The 20,678-nt window shown below is 36.4% G+C and overlaps 1 protein-coding gene across 8 annotated transcripts in view; it reads left to right on the plus strand.

The window, feature by feature from the left end:
- The first annotated feature begins 371 nt into the window (after positions 1 to 371).
- Positions 372 to 20,678, plus strand: part of LOC309500083 (histo-blood group ABO system transferase-like) — a 39,454-nt gene continuing 19,147 nt past the window's right edge. For 4 of the 8 annotated variants that reach the window (XM_082171641.1, XM_082171645.1, XM_082171643.1 and 1 more), the window contains exon 1: positions 373 to 493. Coding sequence is in view for 3 of the 8 variants with exons in the window: in XM_082171639.1 (XP_082027765.1) it covers positions 375 to 493 (119 nt within the window). In the remaining 5 variants the exon portion in view is untranslated. Of the gene's footprint in view, positions 494 to 2,105; positions 2,122 to 20,678 lie in introns of those variants that run through there. The other 4 variants (XM_082171639.1, XM_082171640.1, XM_082171644.1 and 1 more) reach the window with 2 other exon arrangements.

Raw genomic sequence — 20,678 nt, forward strand, 5'->3', positions numbered from 1 at the left:
GCGGAGCGGAATATTCAGAAATGCGCTCTCCACTCACGAGCTCTGATCGTAACAAACCCGAACCTCACTGTCTGCTGAACTTGCGCAGAAACATCAAAATTAAACCAGCTTTTTAAAATGGTTTTTAAAACTAAACACTATTTTAGCACAAATTATGAGCTTATTGGCGTTTTTTTTAATATATATAATTATTGACAAAATTCGAATAGGCCTAAAAGTTTTTTTTTTTTTTTTTTTTGTGTGAAAGTTTTGGGTGGGCCCAGGGTGGGCCTGTTGAAAAGTGCCTGAGCTAGTACATCGTCTTTCAAAACATAACCTGTGCGAAAGAGAGAGAAAAAAAAATGAATGAGTCATTGTACCCAGCACTTCTGAAAATGCACTTCCGAATGCGTATCTGTCCCCAGCACATTTCAAACCAAACTGACGCCCATGGATGTCGCGTAAGTTCATCAGTTGTTGTAGAGAAACTGCATCTCAGCTCAGCCCTTCGAAGGTAGGCTACCTAACGTTAGGAATGTGTGACTAAAGATATTTTTAACGATGTGCTGTGATTGTTTTGATATGCATATGCAAGGACGCCTGTAGCTCAGTATAGATCTTGGTTGCAAAATCGTTGCTTAACGCAGTGGGTATACAGTAAACTTTATATTGTTCCTCTTAGCATCACGAAATTCACATCTCATTCAAAACAGTGATTACATTTTATACAGAAAACGAGCAAAGAACGGGTTGCCAGGTCCCCCCGCCCAAAAAAAATCCAGCACAAAATCGACTGCAAACGCGCACAAAATGGGACTAAAACTAGATACCCGCCGTAGGCCTACTCAAAACTTAATAATTTATTAATGGGATTTATAATTTTTAGCAACAAAGATACTGATCCTATCCCATCTTGTCATGTGCATCAATCTCAACATTACTCTCAAACTGAACAGCCTTTATCTCTCATCTGCTACACCTGTTTAATATTATGAACCAGTTGCTGATCTTCCTTCTCTGAGATTTTTATTTATTTATTTATTTATTTATTTATTTATTTATATATATATATATATATATATATATATATATATATATATATATATATATATATATATATATGTGTGTGTGTGTGTGTGTGTGTGGGTGTTTCATTGGTGTTAACAGGGCCTTACTTACGAAAGACTTTATAAAAAAGTTATACTTTCAGTCTACTTTGTATGTACTTCTCATAAATATACGTTATACTCCTCGGAAAAATACTTAAAATTGCACTTAAATATAGGATAGGCTACTTGACTTATAGCCTACTGACAGAAAAGACTTAAGTATAGGCCTATTTGGCTATAGCCTATTTGTACTCAAACTGAATCGAAATATACTTAATCTTATAATTAAGAATTCTAAGTAGGCCTATACTTGAATTGTGGTTGTGCTTACTCTTTTGACTGAGTAGCCTATTAAATACTTTTTCACATAGTGTTACATAGGCTACTGTCTTATGAACTTACATTGTTTGAAAATATTGATTTTAAGAAAACAGATATGTTCATAATTCTTAGTATCTGAATTTTTTTGTATTTGTATCTGAATTTTCAAATCTACTTTAGCCTACTCTTTTCCTGCCATTGACTGAATTAAATGGGAGGAGCTAGAGCTCCAACTCGCTGGATCTAGTGGGCGGGGCTTGAAGTGCTATCAAGCCTGTTAATGTGAGTGCAAGTTCAAACGGAAGGAAATGTTTGTTTTGATGCGCAAGATGCATAGACATGGCTACGACAGAGACGGAAGGCACTCCTGCCAAAAAACCAAAGCCCTCATGTAAATACCAAGAATGCAAAGTCTGCAACAAATTTGTAAAATAACTCACTAAAAGAGTACAGAAAAGTTATGTGAAATGAACAATGTGCTCTGTTTAGTGTCCAAGTTTAGTGTTTTGTTCTCTCATATTTAAAATATATATAAAAAAAGAAAAACTGTAAAAGACAAGCAATGTTAAATGAACAGAAAATATGCAAATAAGCCTTTAAATAAATGCTCTTCATATATACCCTTTTGTGTTTTCATATAGGGTGGGGTGGTGGGACTGCTCGCGGTGGGCGCAGGAAAATTTCCCTTATTTTCAAATCCCAAACTTGACAGGTATGTCTTGGTTGTTTAGTTGCCTTAACTTTATATTGTGGCGATGTGCTGCATGCAGGCTATTAGGGTTTCCCTCAATACTTAAGGATTTCCCTGCTGGACATATACAACGCTTAACGTAGCTTAATGGACTACAGTCAGTGATGTAAAAGACCAAACTCGCAGGCAAACAGATGGACTCAGAATAACGCGCAAAGCTTAATGCTGAGGGTTTCCCAGTGATAGACTGGCATACAGATGGCTTGATGTTGGACATTCGCACATTTAGGGACCGTCTCTAAAGTGTATACGACTTTGGTATACACGTTTCTAACTCCGATAGCATTTGAATAGAACGACTTACAGTCATAAAACCAACAGTAGTGTTAATTTAGTGTCAGGCATAATGCGCACCCTTTGGATTTTTGATATTTATTCAAATAAATGTAAGTTTGCTATTGAAGTTAGAAACGTGTATGCCAATGTTGTATGCAACTTTAGAGACGGTCCCTAAATGTGCTAATGTCCAATGTCAAGCCAATTTTTACATTTAGTCATTTAGCAGAAGCTTTTATCCAAAGCGATTTACAGTTAAACTAACAATAGGAGGACAATATGCAAGTGCTGTGACAGTTTAAGCTAATGCAATACACGTATGCATACTATATGTATGTGTTGATTTTATGCCAGTATATCACGAAACGCTCAGCATGAAACTTTGCGCGTTAAGTTCATATTCTGAGTCCATCTTCTTGCCTGTAGCCTATATAATAGCCTACAGCCTACTTCCCTAATAAGGTGCAAGATTGGTCTTTCATATCACTATCAACGGAAGGGAAATCCTTGAGTATGAGGTATTGAGGGAAACCGATTATAATCCTGTTCATGGTAGAGAAAGCTGATGACATGTAGAATACACAGGGAAAGTAACAATGAAGTTATTGAATGAAACATAAACACAGCTTTTGTGTGTTTATCATCTTTTCCGCATATACTGACACAGATAATCATTTTCATTTTATGAATGAATGTCTTCGTCAGCAACAAGCGCTTTTGCACCATCTGATGGTGAGGTCGACTAACAGCAGATGGAGAGTATGCTCGGCAATCTACTGCTTTTCCTGCAGTTCCTGGTCGTCAATGTTGAATTTACTGTCGAATTTGAACCACTGAATTTGTGGAAGCGAATTTGCAAAGCGAAATAAAATGGACCGAAAATTGCCTGTTGAATATTATTGGTTGTATTTTTAAACAGTTTGAATATTTTGGAAGTGAAATATGAAAGGTGAATATGGATTATTGAATTTTTAATAATGAAAAGGTGTTTGAAATGTTTTTAATTGAAATATTCACAGCTTAAATATTCAACCATGTTGAATTTCAGCCCATAAAAATGTAAACACTAAAAATACAATGCATTAAAATGCAAGCATGGTTAATGCAATGCCTATTTTTTTTCCAGTAGTGCAATTCAACAGGCTTTTTATTTCAAAAACATTTGACATTATTCTACTTCCATACTCTCGGTTTATCCCGAGGTTTACCGTAGTCTGCCGGATCCAGGGCATATCCAGATCTGATGAAGGACCTGCTCTTAGACATGACGACAACACAGTCCTGAAGTGTCAACCCTTTATATCTGTACAGATAAAACGTTGTCAAAATAGTTCCGGTTCACATGGCTACTCGGAAGCGATAAATAATTCTGTATTATACATTTTTAAGGCCAGACAAGTAGTTTGTTTTGGTCAATTTGTAAAGAAAAACTACACACCTGCACACATATATATTCAAACGCGCATACCTATAGACTAAATGCGTAATACGCACACATCAGCGTTTTCACAGGTTTGCGTTTTTAAAGCTTGCACAGAGATAAAAAAAAAATATATATATATATATATATATATATATATATATATATATATATATATATATATATATATATATATAATTATTATTATTATTTAAAAAAAATTCAAGGTTTGAGTTCTCGAGCCACCAGGCACTGTTGTTGTACGAATGAGCGGGCCGGAGAACGTTAAGAGTGTTCTGTTAGAACGGTGTCGTGTAAGCAGCCCCTGAGTTAATAACTAATGATCTTTGCAACGGAAGTGAATCAATCAAAACTAACTTTAGCTGGACAATAACTTTATTCTAGAGCTGCTGTGAAGCCAAAACAATCTCTGTTACTTTCATTTCCTATTATCACTGTAAAGCTGTTTTGAAACAGTACATATTGTTAAACGCGCTATATAAATGAAGGTGACTTGACTTTGTTTCATTAATACAGTAAATACTTTTTTCTTGATTTACCCTGAAAGAATGGAAGTGAAATGTGACAACATGTTGTAACATGTGAGGGGCACATTGTAACATCACCATATGACAGCTTAAAATGCTATCTGATCTAATCCCCAAAAAATGTACAAGACAAACTTAAATATTTTCTCAATAAAATATAATTAAGTAGTTTTTCATATTAAAATAATGGCATTTTTTAATAATTAAAATGTTGTTTTTTTGACAACCAACACACCGGAAAACACAGCTATACAACTAGTTCAAAACATAATAATTATTAATAATTTCTAAACATCGACTATCAGTCTATACTCACCTTTTTCTCATGGTTTCTCAATAAAATTCATAAAAGTATAGAATAGAATATCATAGTTCTAAATAGGAGCACATTGTAATGCAGTGTTACAACATGCCCCTCCTACACAACAAGCGAAGTATTAAAGAATTGTCTTAACTGTTAAATAACATATTGGAGATTCAAATAATATCAGTTCTATCATACGGTGGCCGAGAGAGCTCAACGCGCTGCAAATGAAGAAAACACATGCAAATAGAAAAACACCTGCAAATTAAGAAAACATCTTCTTCAGTTTCACAACACATGTGTGCTCCAAATACTCACAACACAACCAAATACAGAAACGCGCTGCAAAAGTTCACAACACAAACAAATACAGAAACGCGCTGCAAAAGTTCACAACACAAACAAATACAGAAACGCGCTGCAAATAGAACAGAACACAACGGAAATGTTTCCGGGGAACCCAATAAGTGACGGACCCGGCTGGGACGTGCTTACAGCTGTCTACTTTTATTTTATTTTTTATTTTATTTTTGCAAAACATACAGAGATGACACGTTTATGATATACAACTTTGTATACAATATACAAAATGTATTTACAATATGTTCAATGTCATAAGAATACTAAAAAGAACAATGAGCTGAAGACTAAAATAAATAAATAAAAAAGAGAGAGAAAAAGAACATGAGGGAAAGACATTAATCTATACATCAGTTACATTGTACACATTTTGTCATGTTATGTTAAAATAAGTTTCATAAGAAATTTTAGAATGCAGCTAGGGTCCAAATATGAGACAGCAAGTTTTAAAGTTGAGACACTCACACACAGATATAACGCATATTTTAAAAACTTTGTTGTATAAAATGTATATTTATTTGCAACAGTTATGTTAACAGCAATAATACTATATTTCTGGTAAGAACAGCTATTCAGCTGATGGACACGCGCTGCGTTGTCATGGGAACATCCCAGGTGAAAATAATGAGGAAAATATTACGTTGTCTTTCGTTGCTCCCTTCATCAACATAATGGCACACAAGTGCCCCGCTCCCTCCAAAGTGCCCAATTCAAGGGCTCTGCCGTCTGCCCTTTTAAGAGAGTAGGGCATAGGTAAAGCTCACGAGCAATAAGCAGCCGTCCGTCCGTCACTTATTGGGTTCCCCGGAAACATTTCCGTTGTGTTCTGTCCTATTTGCAGTGCGTTTCTGTATTTGTTTGTGTTGTGAACTTTTGCAGCGCGTTTCTGTATTTGTTTGTGTTGTGAACTTTTGCAGCGCGTTTCTGTATTTGGTTGTGTTGTGAGTATTTGGAGCACACATGTGTTGTAAAACTGATGAAGATGTTTTCTTAATTTGCGGGTGTTTTTTCTATTTGCATGTGTTTTCTTCAGTTGCAGCGCGTTGAGCTCTCTCGGCCACCGTACTATCAGGACCACTATCGTCAAATACGATTGACAATTAGCATACAGTTTGGATTGGCGGTATAGTTCAGCTCTGGGCAAGAACTCCCTGTGCATCCATGCAGCCTTGCATGGACAAGAGCAGGGAGAGCAGCAATAACCCCCCTTTGGGTAAACAGAACAGAACCAACATGAATGTATGCAGATATCATTAATTAAAGATTTTAAAGTACAACATAATTTGAGAATTTATTCTGATTCAAGGGGAATTAGAATGCCAAATCCTGACTGGGCGAGAGGAGGAGCTGGGGATGGAGGAGGGTAATAAGCTCATGAGAAACGCAATAGCTGCTGATAATACTGAAGGAGCTTATATACAGTGGGGAGAACAAGTATTTGATACACTGCCGATTTTGCAGGTTTTCCCACTTACAAAGCATTTAGAAGTCTGTAATTTTTATCATAGGTACTCTTCAACTGTGAGTGACGGAATCTAAAACAAAAATCCAGAAAATCACATTGTATGATTTTAATTAATTAGTAATTAATTAGCATTTTATTGCATGACATAAGTATTTGATACATCAGAAAAGCAGAACTTAATTTTTGGTACTGAAAACTTTGTTTGCAATTACAGAGATCATACGTTTCCTGTAGTTCTTGACCAGGTTTGCACACACTGCAGCAGGGATTTTGGCCCACTCCTCCATACAGACCTTCTCCAGATCCTTCAGGTTTCGGGGCTGTCGCTGGGCAATACGGACTTTCAGCTCCTTCCAAAGATTTTCTATTGGGTTCCGGTCTGGAGACTGGCTAGGCCACTCCAGGACCTTGAGATGCTTCTTACGGAGCCACTCCTTAGTTGCCCTGGCTGTGTGTTTTGGGTCGTTGTCAGACCCAGCCACGACCCATCTTCAATGCTCTTACTGAGGGAAGGAGGTTGTTGGCCAAGATCTCGCGATACATGGCCCCATCCATCCTCCCCTCAATACGGTGCAGTCGTCCTGTCCCCTTTGCAGAAAAGCATCCCCAAAGAATGATGTTTCCACCTCCATGCTTCACGGTTGGGATGTTGTTCTTGGGGTTGTACTCATCCTTCTTCTTCCTCCAAACACACGAGTGGAGTTTAGCTCTATTTTTGTCTCATCAGACCACATTACCTTCTCCCATTCCTCCTCTGGATCATCCAGATGGTCATTGGCAAACTTCAGATGGGCCTGGACATGCTCTGGCTTGAGCAGGGGGACCTTGCGTGCGCTGCAGGATTTTAATCCATGACGGCGTAGTGTGTTACTAATGGTTTTCTTTGAGACTGTGGTCCCAGCTCTCTTCAGGTCATTGACCAGGTCCTGCCGTGTAGTTCTGGGCTGATCCCTCACCTTCCTCATGATGATTGATGCCCCACGAGGTGAGATCTTGCATGGTGCCCCAGACCGAGGCCAAATGATTGACCGTCATTTTGAACTTCTTCCATTTTCTAATAATTGCACCAACAGTTGTTGCCTTCTCACCAAGCTGCTTGCCTATTGTCCTGTAGCCCATCCCAGCCTTGTGCAGGTCTACAATTTTATCCCTGATGTCCTTACACAGCTCTCTGGTCTTACCATTGTGGAGAGGTTGGAGTCTGTTTGATTGAGTGTGTGGACAGGTGTCTTTTATACAGGTAACAAGTTCAAAAAGGTACAGTTAGTACAGGTAATGAGTGGAGAACAGGAGGGCTTCTTAAAGAAAAACTAACAGGTATGTGAAAGCCGGAATTCTTACTGGTTGGTAGGTGATCAAATACTTATGAGAGAAACCCGTATTTTAGAGCGTAAATGGAAACAAACTAATTTAGAGGTCTTTAGAATCGCGTGGAAAGACAGTATGTCACGTTATAAAAAGGCCCTAAAAGCGGCCAGGGCTGAGCACCTCCGCAAACTAATAGAAAACAACCAAAACAATCCAAGGTTTTTATTTAACACCGTGGCTAGACTAACAAATAAACAGACGTCACCCGAACAAAATATCCCGTTACAGTTCAGTAGTAATGATTTCATGAACTTCTTCACTGAGAAAATAGAAAGCATCAGAACCACAATTGTAAACGTTCAATCTTCAATTGCGCCTTATAATTCAGCTTCAATTATCACCCCGCAAGAACAATTACAGTGCTTTACAACTATAGAACAAAAAGAGTTCAATAAACTTATCACTTCATCTAAAACAACAACATGTTTATTAGATCCTATACCAACTAAACTACTGAAAGAAGTGTTACCTGTAGTGGAAGAGCCTCTCCTCAATATTATTAACTCGTCTTTATCTTTAGGTCATGTTCCAAGAACATTTAAACTGGCAGTTATAAAACCTCTCATTAAGAAACCACAATTAGATCATAATAATCTAGCAAATTATAGACCCATTTCAAATCTTCCATTTATGTCTAAAATATTAGAAAAAGTGGTGTCTGCTCAACTGGGCTCTTTCTTGCAACAAAATGATATCTATGAAAAGTTTCAGTCTGGATTCAGACCGCATCATAGCACTGAAACTGCGCTCGTTAAAATCACAAATTATTTACTTTTAGCTTCTGACCAAGGCTGTATCTCAATACTAGTTTTACTTGATCTTAGTGCTGCGTTCGATACTATAGATCACACATTACTCTTAGATCGACTACAAAATTATACCGGTGTTCAAGGACAAGCATTAAGCTGGTTCAAATCATACCTATCTGACCGCTACCATTTTGTCTATTTAAATGGAGAAAAATCGATCATAACTCCAGTAAACTATGGAGTGCCGCAGGGATCTGTGTTAGGCCCTCTGTTATTCTCAATATATATGATGCCACTTGGAAATATTATAAGGAAACATGGAATTAGTTTCCATTGTTATGCTGATGACACTCAAATACATATTTCATCACGGCCGGATGAAAACGCTAAATTTTCCAAATTGACAGAGTGTGTTAAAGATATAAAAGATTGGATGACGCGTAATTTTCTTTTATTAAATCCAGACAAGACAGAGGTAATACATATCGGTTCAAAAAAACGCCCACAAAACCTCGCACAATACAACTTTAACATCATAGGATGTCCTGTTACTTTATCCTCTACAGTGGGTGTTATACTTGATTGCAACCTGTCTTTTGAAAATCATATTTCATATGTTACAAAAACAGCCTTTTTCCACCTTAGAAACATTGCTAAGCTACGTAATATGCTATCAGTTTCTGATGCAGAAAAGTTAGTTCATGCATTCATGACCTCGAGACTGGATTACTGTAATGCTTTATTAGCTGGTTGTCCTGCATCCTCAATAAACAAGCTACAGTTTGTCCAAAATGCCGCCGCTAGAGTTCTTACGAGATCAAGAAAATATGATCATATAACACCGATTTTATCATCACTGCATTGGTTACCTATAAAGTTCCGTATTAATTACAAGGTATTGCTACTGACTTATAAAGCCCTAAACGGCTTAGCTCCAGTCTATTTAACGGATCTTCTATCGCCCTATAATCCATCGTGCTCTTTAAGATCACTAAATTCAAGGCTTTTGGTCATACCTAGGATATCCAGAACCACCAAAGGAGGGAACTAGATTTAAAACTAGATTAAAGTCGCATTTCTTCAGCCAGGCATTCATATAATCCTACAGTTCAAACTACAATCCGGCCTCTAGCTCATAAATGCCAGAGGAGAACTGCCCCCCGACTGAGCCTGGGTTCTCCCAAGGTTTTTTTTTCTCCATTAGGTCACCTGATGGAGTTTTAGGACACCATTAGGTCACTTGATGGAGTTTTTCGGTTCCTTGCCACTGTTGCCTTTGGCTTGCTCAGATGGGGATATTTTGGGGATATTTAATTTAATTTTATCAATTTAATAAATTCCTCTTGAAACAAACTTTGTTGTATTATTTTAATTTAATACTGTGAAGCTGCTTTGATACAATCTGTATTGTGAAAAGCGCTATACAAATAAACTTGACTTGACTTGACTTGACTTATGTCATGCAATAAAATACAAATTAATTATTTAAAAATCATAAAATGTGATTTTCTGGATTTTTGTTTTAGATTCTGTCTCTCACAGTTAAAGTGTACCTATGATAAAAATTACAGACCTCTACATGCTTTGTAAGTGGGAAAACCTGCTAAATCGGCAGTGTATCAAATACTTGTATTTCTACACTGTAAAAAAAAAAAAGGTTGAGAAAACTTAAACGTTTAAGGCAACCAGCTGCAGGACATTTTTTAGTTTTCTCAACTTACGTGTTTGAGTTATCTCAACTTTTCTCAACTTTTTTCATGTTAAATAGTTGAATAAACTTTAAAAACTGAATTTGTCAAACAAAACGTAAGTTGGATTTTTTACAGTGTATAGGTAGACGTGGATCAGCTGAGAGTCAGCTGATGCGAGCTTGACTAACATGACCTGCCAGAACTGACGCAACGCTTGATATTTGTCTCATTTTAAATAAACAAAAAAAAAAAGATGATTTTTTTTACTTTTGCTATGGTTAAATAAATATTCAGTGATATCTTTCAAAGATCTTTGAATTTTGGGCAATTTTTTCTCAATATAGTGTTGATATGGCAACTAGTAAATACACTGAGTTTCGTCATGTGTGGAAGGATTTAAAACAAGTGTGTTACAACTAACCCTGCGCTAGTTTGTGCCTCGCTCACCCCTATTATTTTATCTTTATTAGGATGAATAATTTCGTTGTTTTCCTCACTTTAAAAGTCGCTTTGAATAAAAGTGTCTGCTATATGATTTTGTAAATTACTAGACTTAATAGGCAATGTGAAATCTTACTATCTGTGCACCCATCTTTATTTTTTGTCCACCGCATAAACGTGTGAATTATTTGTGAATTAATCTAAATCATCTGATTAATTTATGAAATAAATAATAAGACTAGGTTACCTAATCTGCCCTTTTTGTACATAAATGTGAAAGCATACTCCAACAGGCTAGTTGCCATTTTTTTTTTGTTAAATTGTACATTTAAATGGAATATTGACTGTAATTTTGGATAGACAAATTAAACCTTCATGTGATAGGCTATGCATTAAGCTATTTTAATGAAATGGAAACAAGTAAGTAGTCCAGTAGTCTAAAACCAGACATGGGACTTCCCACACTAGAGGAAAAACAAGATAACAAATGTGCTCTGAGATTAGTGAGGCATCCTCTCCAACAACATTTGGGAGAAATGTAATTTAATAGTCATATACTCCACTGTCCTAAGTGTTGAGATGGATTTATTTGTTTCTATTAACCTAAGTTAGCTAAATGTGCATCTTACATAAAATGAATCTTAAATCTAGATAAAATGTTATAAGAAGAAGATATAAAATAATGAATATCATAAATATATTTCAAGAACACAACTTCAACTTTCTACACAACATTTTAATGGTATAATAAGATTCAAGAACACACTTCACTTACAAAACAAAAATTAGTCAGTATTTACATTATAGTACCCCACTGGTAGATTCACAAGTTAGGTTGTGTAAACAAGACACATGGATATGTATTCGCAAGAATTTCCTGCTAGAAAAATTCCATGTCCTCAACTCAAAAGTGAAAAGGAAGGGTGCCCAAATTTCTTCTTCATTCCTTTCACCTTCATAAAACATGGTGTTTATAAACAAGTCCCGCATTGTGATAGCCAACAAGGCATCATCCTTAAGATATTTGGCAGATCAATCTTCCCTTCCCTCCACCCACTCACAGGCCAGCTGAATGTTTCTCAATATAGTCCTGTGAGTCCTGTGTGCAATATAAGAATTCCAATAATAATGTAATTAATTAAGTGCTGCTCATAAACACCTTTATGAAACAGGAAAGGTAAATACATAAATAAACAAATCATGCAATACATAAACATTCCCTCTACATACATAGATTTCTGGTGTTGGGGTGATCTCTGTGACATCCGACTCATGTCATCTGGATTTGGTGGTTTTTGTTCCTGGGTGACTAGTTGTGGGACTTGACTGTGGGAAGTGACAAATATTAGAATGTTTTTAGGCATGCGTTGCTTTATTTTTTATATATTGTCTGCATACTGGAAATGCACAGTAGGAGGTTTTAATCAAAAGTATAGTTATACAATATTATACCTTGTCAGAGGAAATGTCTGAATTAACTGATAGCACCACCACTTCCTGATTATAGGTATATCAGACTGGTAAAAGATAGCAATTGAAAATCTTAATCGTTTAAAAAAAATTGTTGATAGTGTTCTCACAGTCCTTTTTGCTTTACAAATAACCATAAATTGATGCAAACTCACCGTAGCAAAATCAAATGGCTTTGAGAGCATAACATAGAACACATTCTAAAAAACAAAAACAAAATTATATTAACAAATGCGGTGTTTAGGACACAGACACGACTGTACAGCAAATATAAGACCCCTAACCATCAGCATGAATATCCCACAATCAATTCCTCATAGCTGAAGAGGGGAACCCTGTTAATTATAGACAATATGCAACTAGACCATATATAATAAATACAGTAGCGGTCACATCCGTTGATTGTTTTTTGTTTTGTTCAAGTAAAGTCTTTGTTTAAAAACGTGCACTTGGGTGCACGTGCGCTATTAACCATCTTCTGAAAGAGTAGGCTACATCATCTCAGGATAAAAAACTAATTACGAATAAAACAAACAATTAGCCTACGCAAATATAAAATAACGATCATCAAACATTAAACAGCATTTAAATCAAAACTGCCAAATATAGCCTTCCAAATGAAATGTCGATCCCACGAAGGGAAAGTGACTTTGAAGCTTTGGGGGTGTTGATGGACTCGATCTACTCCATTTGTGTTTGATCATCGTTCTGAATCCGATCCAGACGTTGTCTTAAAATCCGGCGTTTTGTTTTAATGAAATATATACCCACATTCATATTGAAATAAAAAAAGTTGATTAAAAAAAAATGCCTGAAGGTAGACATTTTTTTTTTCTTTTTAATGGAAAGATTTAAAGTACAGTATATTTCTCAAGTATAAAAAAGTAATACATTAATAGGAACATATAGCTTACTTAAAGTACAAAATAATATATAAATAGTAAACTATAAGTATGATGTTATGTTCAGTTAAAGAAAACTTACAAGTAGCCTACTAACTAGTATTTTTTGAGAGTATACTTCAAAATGTACTTTCATAAACAAAAAAATGTGCTTTAAGTATTTTACTAGTAAACTATCCATATAACTTTTCTCCAGTAGAGGTTCAGCGAAAAAATCGGCAGCAGGAAGTAGCTGCCGTTGACAGCCGGAAGCCCTGCCATATTAGGATGGACCTGCCATTTCGTGGCAGCCAATCAGTATCGTCCAAAGTAGTAGCAACCAATCACATGTAACTGCAAGTCAAGCGACAGCGGCCAATGGTCAATGATGGCGCCGGCGATAACCATAAAACATGGTAAATCATGGTAAACCATACTAGAGCATTTAAAAAAAAAAATCTAACTTTCTGGCTAGGCTTTTTCAAGCCAACTTAAAGTTTGTCTACGAACTTTACCATCTAGTTCAGGATTGTGGTCTATCATTCTGATTTCAGAACAACAAATACAAAGCCTGTTTCAACAGTTACAGCTGCTTCATTAAACAAAGACAAGAATATATTAAAGTAGTACTACAAATGTAAAACTGAACTTAAATGATAGCAAAATACGATTTTAAATAAAGATAATCGATGAGACAAAGTTCTTTTTCTTTTTTTCTTTTAGACAGGACTTTCATTATTTAAGTTTAAATGTTGTATATTTAATATGTATAAAGAATAGGCTATATATTTAATAAATATACAATATGATTACATAGGCATTTCTTTCTGTATGTATATATTTAATTATTTAACAAACATGTACACTCATTGATAAATTATATTTATACACGTAAAAATTCATAATGTAGGCTGTATTATATTTATAATAGGCTATACACTCACCTAAAGGATTATTAGGAACACCATACTAATACTGTGTTTGACCCCCTTTCGCCTTCAGAACGGCCTTAATTCTACGTGGCATTGATTCAACAAGGTGCTGAAAGCATTCTTTAGAAATGTTGGCCCATATTGATAGGATAGCATCTTGCAGTTGATGGAGATTTGTGGGATGCACATCCAGGGCACGAAGCTCCCGTTCCACCACATCCCAAAGATGCTCTATTGGTTAGAGATCTGGTGACTGTGGGGGCCATTTTAGTACAGTGAACTCATTGTCATGTTCAAGAAACCATTTTGAAATGATTCGAGCTTTGTGACATGGTGCATTATCCTGCTGGAAGTAGCCATCAGAGGATGGGTACATGGTGGTCATAAAGGGATGGACATGGTCAGAAACAATGCTCAGGTAGGCCGTGGCATTTAAACGATGCCCAATTGGCACTAAGGGGCCTAAAGTGTGCCAAGAAAACATCCCCCACACCATTACACCACCACCACCAGCCTGCACAGTGGTAACAAGGCATGATGGATCCATGTTCTCATTCTGTTTACGCCAAATTCTGATTCTACCATCTGAATGTCTCAACAGAAATCGAGACTCAATAGACCAGGCAACATTTTTCCAGTCTTCAACTGTCCAATTTTGGTGAGCTCGTGCAAATTGTAGCCTCTTTTTCCTATTTGTAGTGGAGATGAGTGGTACCCGGTGGGGTCTTCTGCTGTTGTATCCCATCCGCCTCAAGGTTGTGCGTGTTGTGGCTTCACAAATGCTTTGCTGCATACCTCGGTTGTAACGAGTGGTTATTTCAGTCAAAGTTGCTCTTCTATCAGCTTGAATCAGTCGGCCCATTCTCCTCTGACCTCTAGCATCAACAAGGCATTTTCGCCCACAGGACTGCCGCATACTGGATGTTTTTCCCTTTTCACACCATTCTTTGTAAATCCTAGAAATGGTTGTGCGTGAAAATCCCAGTAACGGAGCAGATTGTGAAATACTCAGACCGGCCCGTCTGGCACCAACAACCATGCCACGCTCAAAATTGCTTAAATCACCTTTTTTTCCCATTCTGACATTCAGTTTGGAGTTCAGGAGATTGTCTTGACCAGGACCACACCCCTAAATGCATTGAAGCAACTGCCATGTGATTGGTTGATTAGGAATTTTGCCTTTGCCTGTTCTCATTATTTAAGTTTAATAAATGGTTATATTTAATAAATATACAATATGATTACATAGGCATTTCTTTCTGAATAGATTTCATTATTTAACAAACATGTACACTCATTCATAAATTATATTTATACACGTACAAATTCATAATTTCAAGTGTAGTTTAATGTTTGTTTTTTTGTATTAGGCTATGTCTATGATCTTAGTTACTTGATTTATATTTGATAAACCTTTTTTAATCAAATAATATAAAATAATTACTAATAGAAGTATTTTATTAGACGTGATAGTGCGCGCGTGCGGCCGGGGCTCTCTCTCGTACTTATATGCGCCCTGTCAAGCGCAGCAGTCATTCTATTCTACATCACTCTCACTCGCCGATCAAATAAGGCTTTGGCGGCTGCCAAAAAAAATCCAATGCAGGAAAACCCCTGGATTGGTTATATAACGTTGGATAGAATGACGGTCCAGCCATCGCGTATCAGCGCACATAAGGTATACACACTGTGAAGTAATTTGCTAATTTGCTTTTTGAGAAATTAAAACAGGTCGCACCACAAACATTTGCACTCACACAAATGCTCCCAAATATATTTTTAGGTCGCACAGATTAAATTTCAGGAGCATATGCGACCTAAATGGTCGCAATTTCGAGCCTTGCTATAAGTTCTCTTGAAGTATAGTTGCAGTAGGCTACAAATGAAAAACTTGTTGTGTACTCAAAGTTAACTACTTTTACACTTAAAAGTATTTTATATGCTAAAAATGGGCCAATAGACCCCTTTTCAGTTAGTAAACATTGTGACGTTTTTTTGTGGGCGGAGCTTAGGTGGTGGCAGAATGATCCCTCTGGCCGTAACGTTAGTGTGCAAGTTTTGTTAGCTTGTTTTTTAACAATGACTTGAGAAAATCCGATTTTATCTTAATGTGCAAGGTCACTCACTGTCCAGGACCGCGATTGTTATTTGCAAAAGTTAATTTTAACGGACATCCCAGATTGGCTGACCCCGCATACACGCTCATTCAATGGATGGACGATCTGACAGGATTAAAGGGGGGGTGAAACACTCAGTTTCAGTCAATCTCATGTTAATCTTGAGTACCTATAGAGTAGTATTGCATCCTTCATATCTCCAAAAAGTCTTTAGTTTTATTATATTTACAAAAGAAAGATAGGCTGTACCGAGTCTTTCCGGAAAAAAACGAGCGGCTGGAGGCGTGCCGTGTGGGCGGAGCTAAAGAATCACGAGCGCGAATCACACACACACCATACATCGCATGCTCCATAGATACATGAACTATACGTGATCATGTTGTTTACCTGCTGTGCTTACGCGCTGATAGCTAACAACACAGAGACATTTGAAGCAATTTTACTCACCGCCTGCGGTTCCAACGCACGACCGTGAACCTTTATCGTTGGGACTGCTCCATCCTTAAGCATTAGACGATCTGCAAATCCGGCGTCGAACTGGGCCTTGTTTATAAAACAATCATCGTCGAAATGCAGGGAACAACCAAGAACACTTGCACAACTCCGTTGATGGCTTCCCTAAAGCCGAGCACAGCGCTTTGATGGGCGTACTGCTTTCGCTCTCTCGCTATGGTCTACGGGTGCGCGCGCGCCCTTCCGGGAGAAGTGCCCTTAGGACCCGTATAAGGAAATTCCGCCCCATCTGACGTCACACACGCCCATACTCGAAAAAAACTTTCGAAACTTGTGACAAACCGGAAGGAGTATTTTTGGCACAGAAATATTCCATCAAACTTACAACTTAATTTTTTAAACTTTGTCCATGTTTAGCATGGGAATCCAACTCTTTAACAGTGTAAAAAACTCAGTATGCATGAAATAGCATTTCACCCCCCCTTTAACGTCAACGCTACCTCCGGTTGAGTGGCCTGACTTCTACACCTACCTACCTCATAGAGAAACCGAGGGTAAAGAGAAACTGAGGGCATATACATATTTAGATGCCTATAACTGTACTAAATGGTCACGTACAAGACTTGTGTGGTAGCCTACGATCCGCAGTTCTGCCTAGCCAGCGCCAAGGCCAGACAGAAGACGACAATGTAAAGAGTGACATTACGGTGCAATTTTAATAATGTGAATATTTTCTAGAAATAAAAATTCCAGATACAGCATATTCATTTTTTAACTATGTAGGCCTATTTGATTACACTTTCTTACTAGGTTCTTCAAAAAGTCTAATCACAATCAATCAAAACAATGTAGGCTATACAATCATAGATGATTCACAAATAATCACAATAATTTAGAAAACATTATGCAATAAAATTTCAAATTGGAGCCCGTAGGCTACTCCGTCGATTCTTGCACCCAACAACACAACAAGATGACATTTAATAACAATAATAATAATTTAAGCTCCTTATTATGTAGCCGAATCTGTGCTGGTTTGTATTGGCCGCCTCCAGTTTTCTGGTTTTTTTATTTAATTTTTTTACATTTTTTTATTTTTTTTTAAATGTACAATAATAATAATACAAGAAAAGATAAGTAAATAAATAAAGGACATACAATCAGTTAGAGCATGTTAGGATAAGAAAATGCGACAAAATTTAAAGGGGGATTTTGAAGAGAGCACAACAAGACAATGTTTTCCTTGCTTTGGTCTTCTCTGAAACAGAAAGCGTTTGAAGGTATTGATGAAAATCATTTATAAAAACTTTGAATAATGGCTTATGATTGGAAAATTTACATTTATGAATATGAAATTTTGCTAGGAGAAGTAATAGGTTTATAAAGTAAAAAAAATTCTCAAATTTTTTCTCCTTATTAATAAAACCAAATATAACATATTTCCAATATAAAGAAAAATGAGGGTACACAAAATCAATAATATACCTGCAAAAGCACTTCCAAAATATTTTGGTATAGTTACAGTCCCAAAACAAGTGTACAGTAGTTTCATCTTGTGCATTACAGAAATCACATTTTATGTCAATGTCAGGTTTAAACTTTTTTAGGTAACTTTTCACTGGATAGAATCTATGAATTATTTTAAATGAGACTTCTAATAATAATAATAATAATATCTTTTATTTATGGGCGCCTTTCAGGGCACTCAAGGACACCTTACAATATAGAACAAGGCAATAAGTACAAAACATACAAAACACATTGATGCAAATCATGCAACACATCATACAATCATTTCATTAAAAGCTATTCTAAAAAGATACGTTTTTATCTGAACTTTAAAACTGGAAATTGAATCCATTTGGCGAATGTGCAAGGGTAATGCATTCCACAGCCTAGGTGCCACACAACTAAAAGCTCTACCACCAAAGGAACTCATCTTGAAGTTTGGCACAGACAATAAGTCTGCAGAAGATGATCTCAAAGATCTAAGAGGTGTATACAAGTGAAGAAGATCTGACAAATATTGAGGTGCCAGATTATGAAGTGCTTTAAATGTAAGGAGTAATATTTTATAATGTACACGAAAATGAACAGGAAGCCAATGTAGATGGTAAAGAATTGGAGTTATGTGTTCGAAAGAACATGTATGAGTTACAATTCTGGCTGCTGAATTCTGTATTAACTGTAGTCTGTGAAGTTGTTTTTTCGGAATCTCACATAAAAGGGAATTACAATAATCAAGCCTAGATGTAACCAAGGCATGAATGAGAACTTCAGTACAGTGTTGAGAGAGTGAAGAACGAAGTCTAGTAATATTACGTAAATGAAAAGATGCAGTACGTGAAATATTATTAATATGGGAACTAAAAGAAAGCAAACCATCAAAAATAACGCCAAGACTTTTCACCTGGTTAGAAAAGTTAACCGGGCAATTATCAATGAGCAAGGGGAAAGATTGAGCTTTAGATAAAGCAGACCTAGATCCAACAAGAAGGGCTTCAGTTTTACCTGTATTTAACTTAAAAAAATTATTAGTCATCCATATCTTAACATCCTGCAAACATTTAGTAAGGTTAGAAGGGGGATGAGAAGCATTTGGTCTTGTGGATATGTAAACTTGTGTGTCGTCGGCGTAGAAATGAAAATAAATACCATAGAAACGAAAAATTTAACCAAGGGGTAGAATATAAATAATAAATAAAAGCGGACCCAAAACTGACCCCTGCGGAACGCCGTGAGTGACCGAGACAGGCTCTGATTGAGCAGTCTTAATCTGTACAAACTGTTTCCTGTCACATAGATAAGACGAAAACCAAAGTAAAACATTATTAGCTACTCCAATGCAGGCCAATCTTTCGAGTAATACTGAATGACTAATAGTGTCAAAGGCAGCACTAATATCTAAAAGAATAAGAATAGACAGGAAACCAGAATCAGCAGCCAAGAGAAGATCATTTGTAACCTTAACAAGAGCTGTTTCTGTACTATGGTTGGATCTAAAACCCGACTGAAAATGCTCATAAATGTCGTTATCTTGCAGATGTGAATCTAGCTGAGTTTCTACTATTCTTTCAAGGATTTTAGATATAAAAGGCAGGTTAGAAATGGGCCTATAATTATTTAGATCATTAGGATCGGCACCAGGTTTTTTGAGAATTGGAGAGATAGAGGCCATTTTTAATGATGAAGGAACAGTAGCAGAAGATAATGAAGAACGTACTATAGCTGTAATAATAGGAGAGATCGAATGAGTACAAGACTTAGCTAAAACAGTAGGTAAATGATCAAGTGAGCAAGTAGAAGACTTAAACTTTGTGATCAACTTAGTGACGGAATCAACTGAAGGCAGCTCAAAGTTAGAGAAAGTTTTAGCAGGGGAAAAAATATGATTATGTCCAATTTGATAATCACTAGACATTAAATCAGAATTAAGTAGTTCTTGATGAATATTGTCAATCTTAGATCTAAAAAAATTTGAAACAGATACTTGCATTTGCATAAAAAGATGATTTTGTGTTTTCCAGCTCAGCCTTGTAAGAAACCAGATGCTCAGAGTACATCTGTTTGTGTACTTCAAGACCAGTTCGTTTGCATAGTCTCTCCAGTCGGCGACCTAAAGCCTTTTGATGTCGAAGTTCCAGAGTATACCATGGAGACGAGTTGACATAGGATACAATACGAGTTCTCACAGGAGCAACATTGTCAAGTATTTGAAAAAAACTATTGTTATAAAAATTTACCAAGTCAGATGTAGAAGAATTAAAACAACACTTGTTTACAGAGTGATCAATCATTCCATCCAAAACATTAAGATCAATATTCTTAATATTACGAAATGAAACAGAGCGTTGAGACTTAACTTTTGCCAATGGAAGAGAAATATTAAATAATATAGGCTTATGATCTGAGATAGAAGATTCAATAGAAGTAAAATTAAAAGGCTTGACACCTGAACAGCATACAAGATCCAGAATATGTCCCTTGTTGTGTGTTGGAAATTTAACAAACTGCACAAGGTCAACACTATCCAGAATTGATTT

The sequence above is a fragment of the Leuciscus leuciscus genome, assembly GCF_965113295.1.
Source record: "Leuciscus leuciscus genome assembly, chromosome: 5".
Classification (NCBI taxonomy): Eukaryota; Metazoa; Chordata; class Actinopteri; order Cypriniformes; family Leuciscidae; genus Leuciscus; species Leuciscus leuciscus.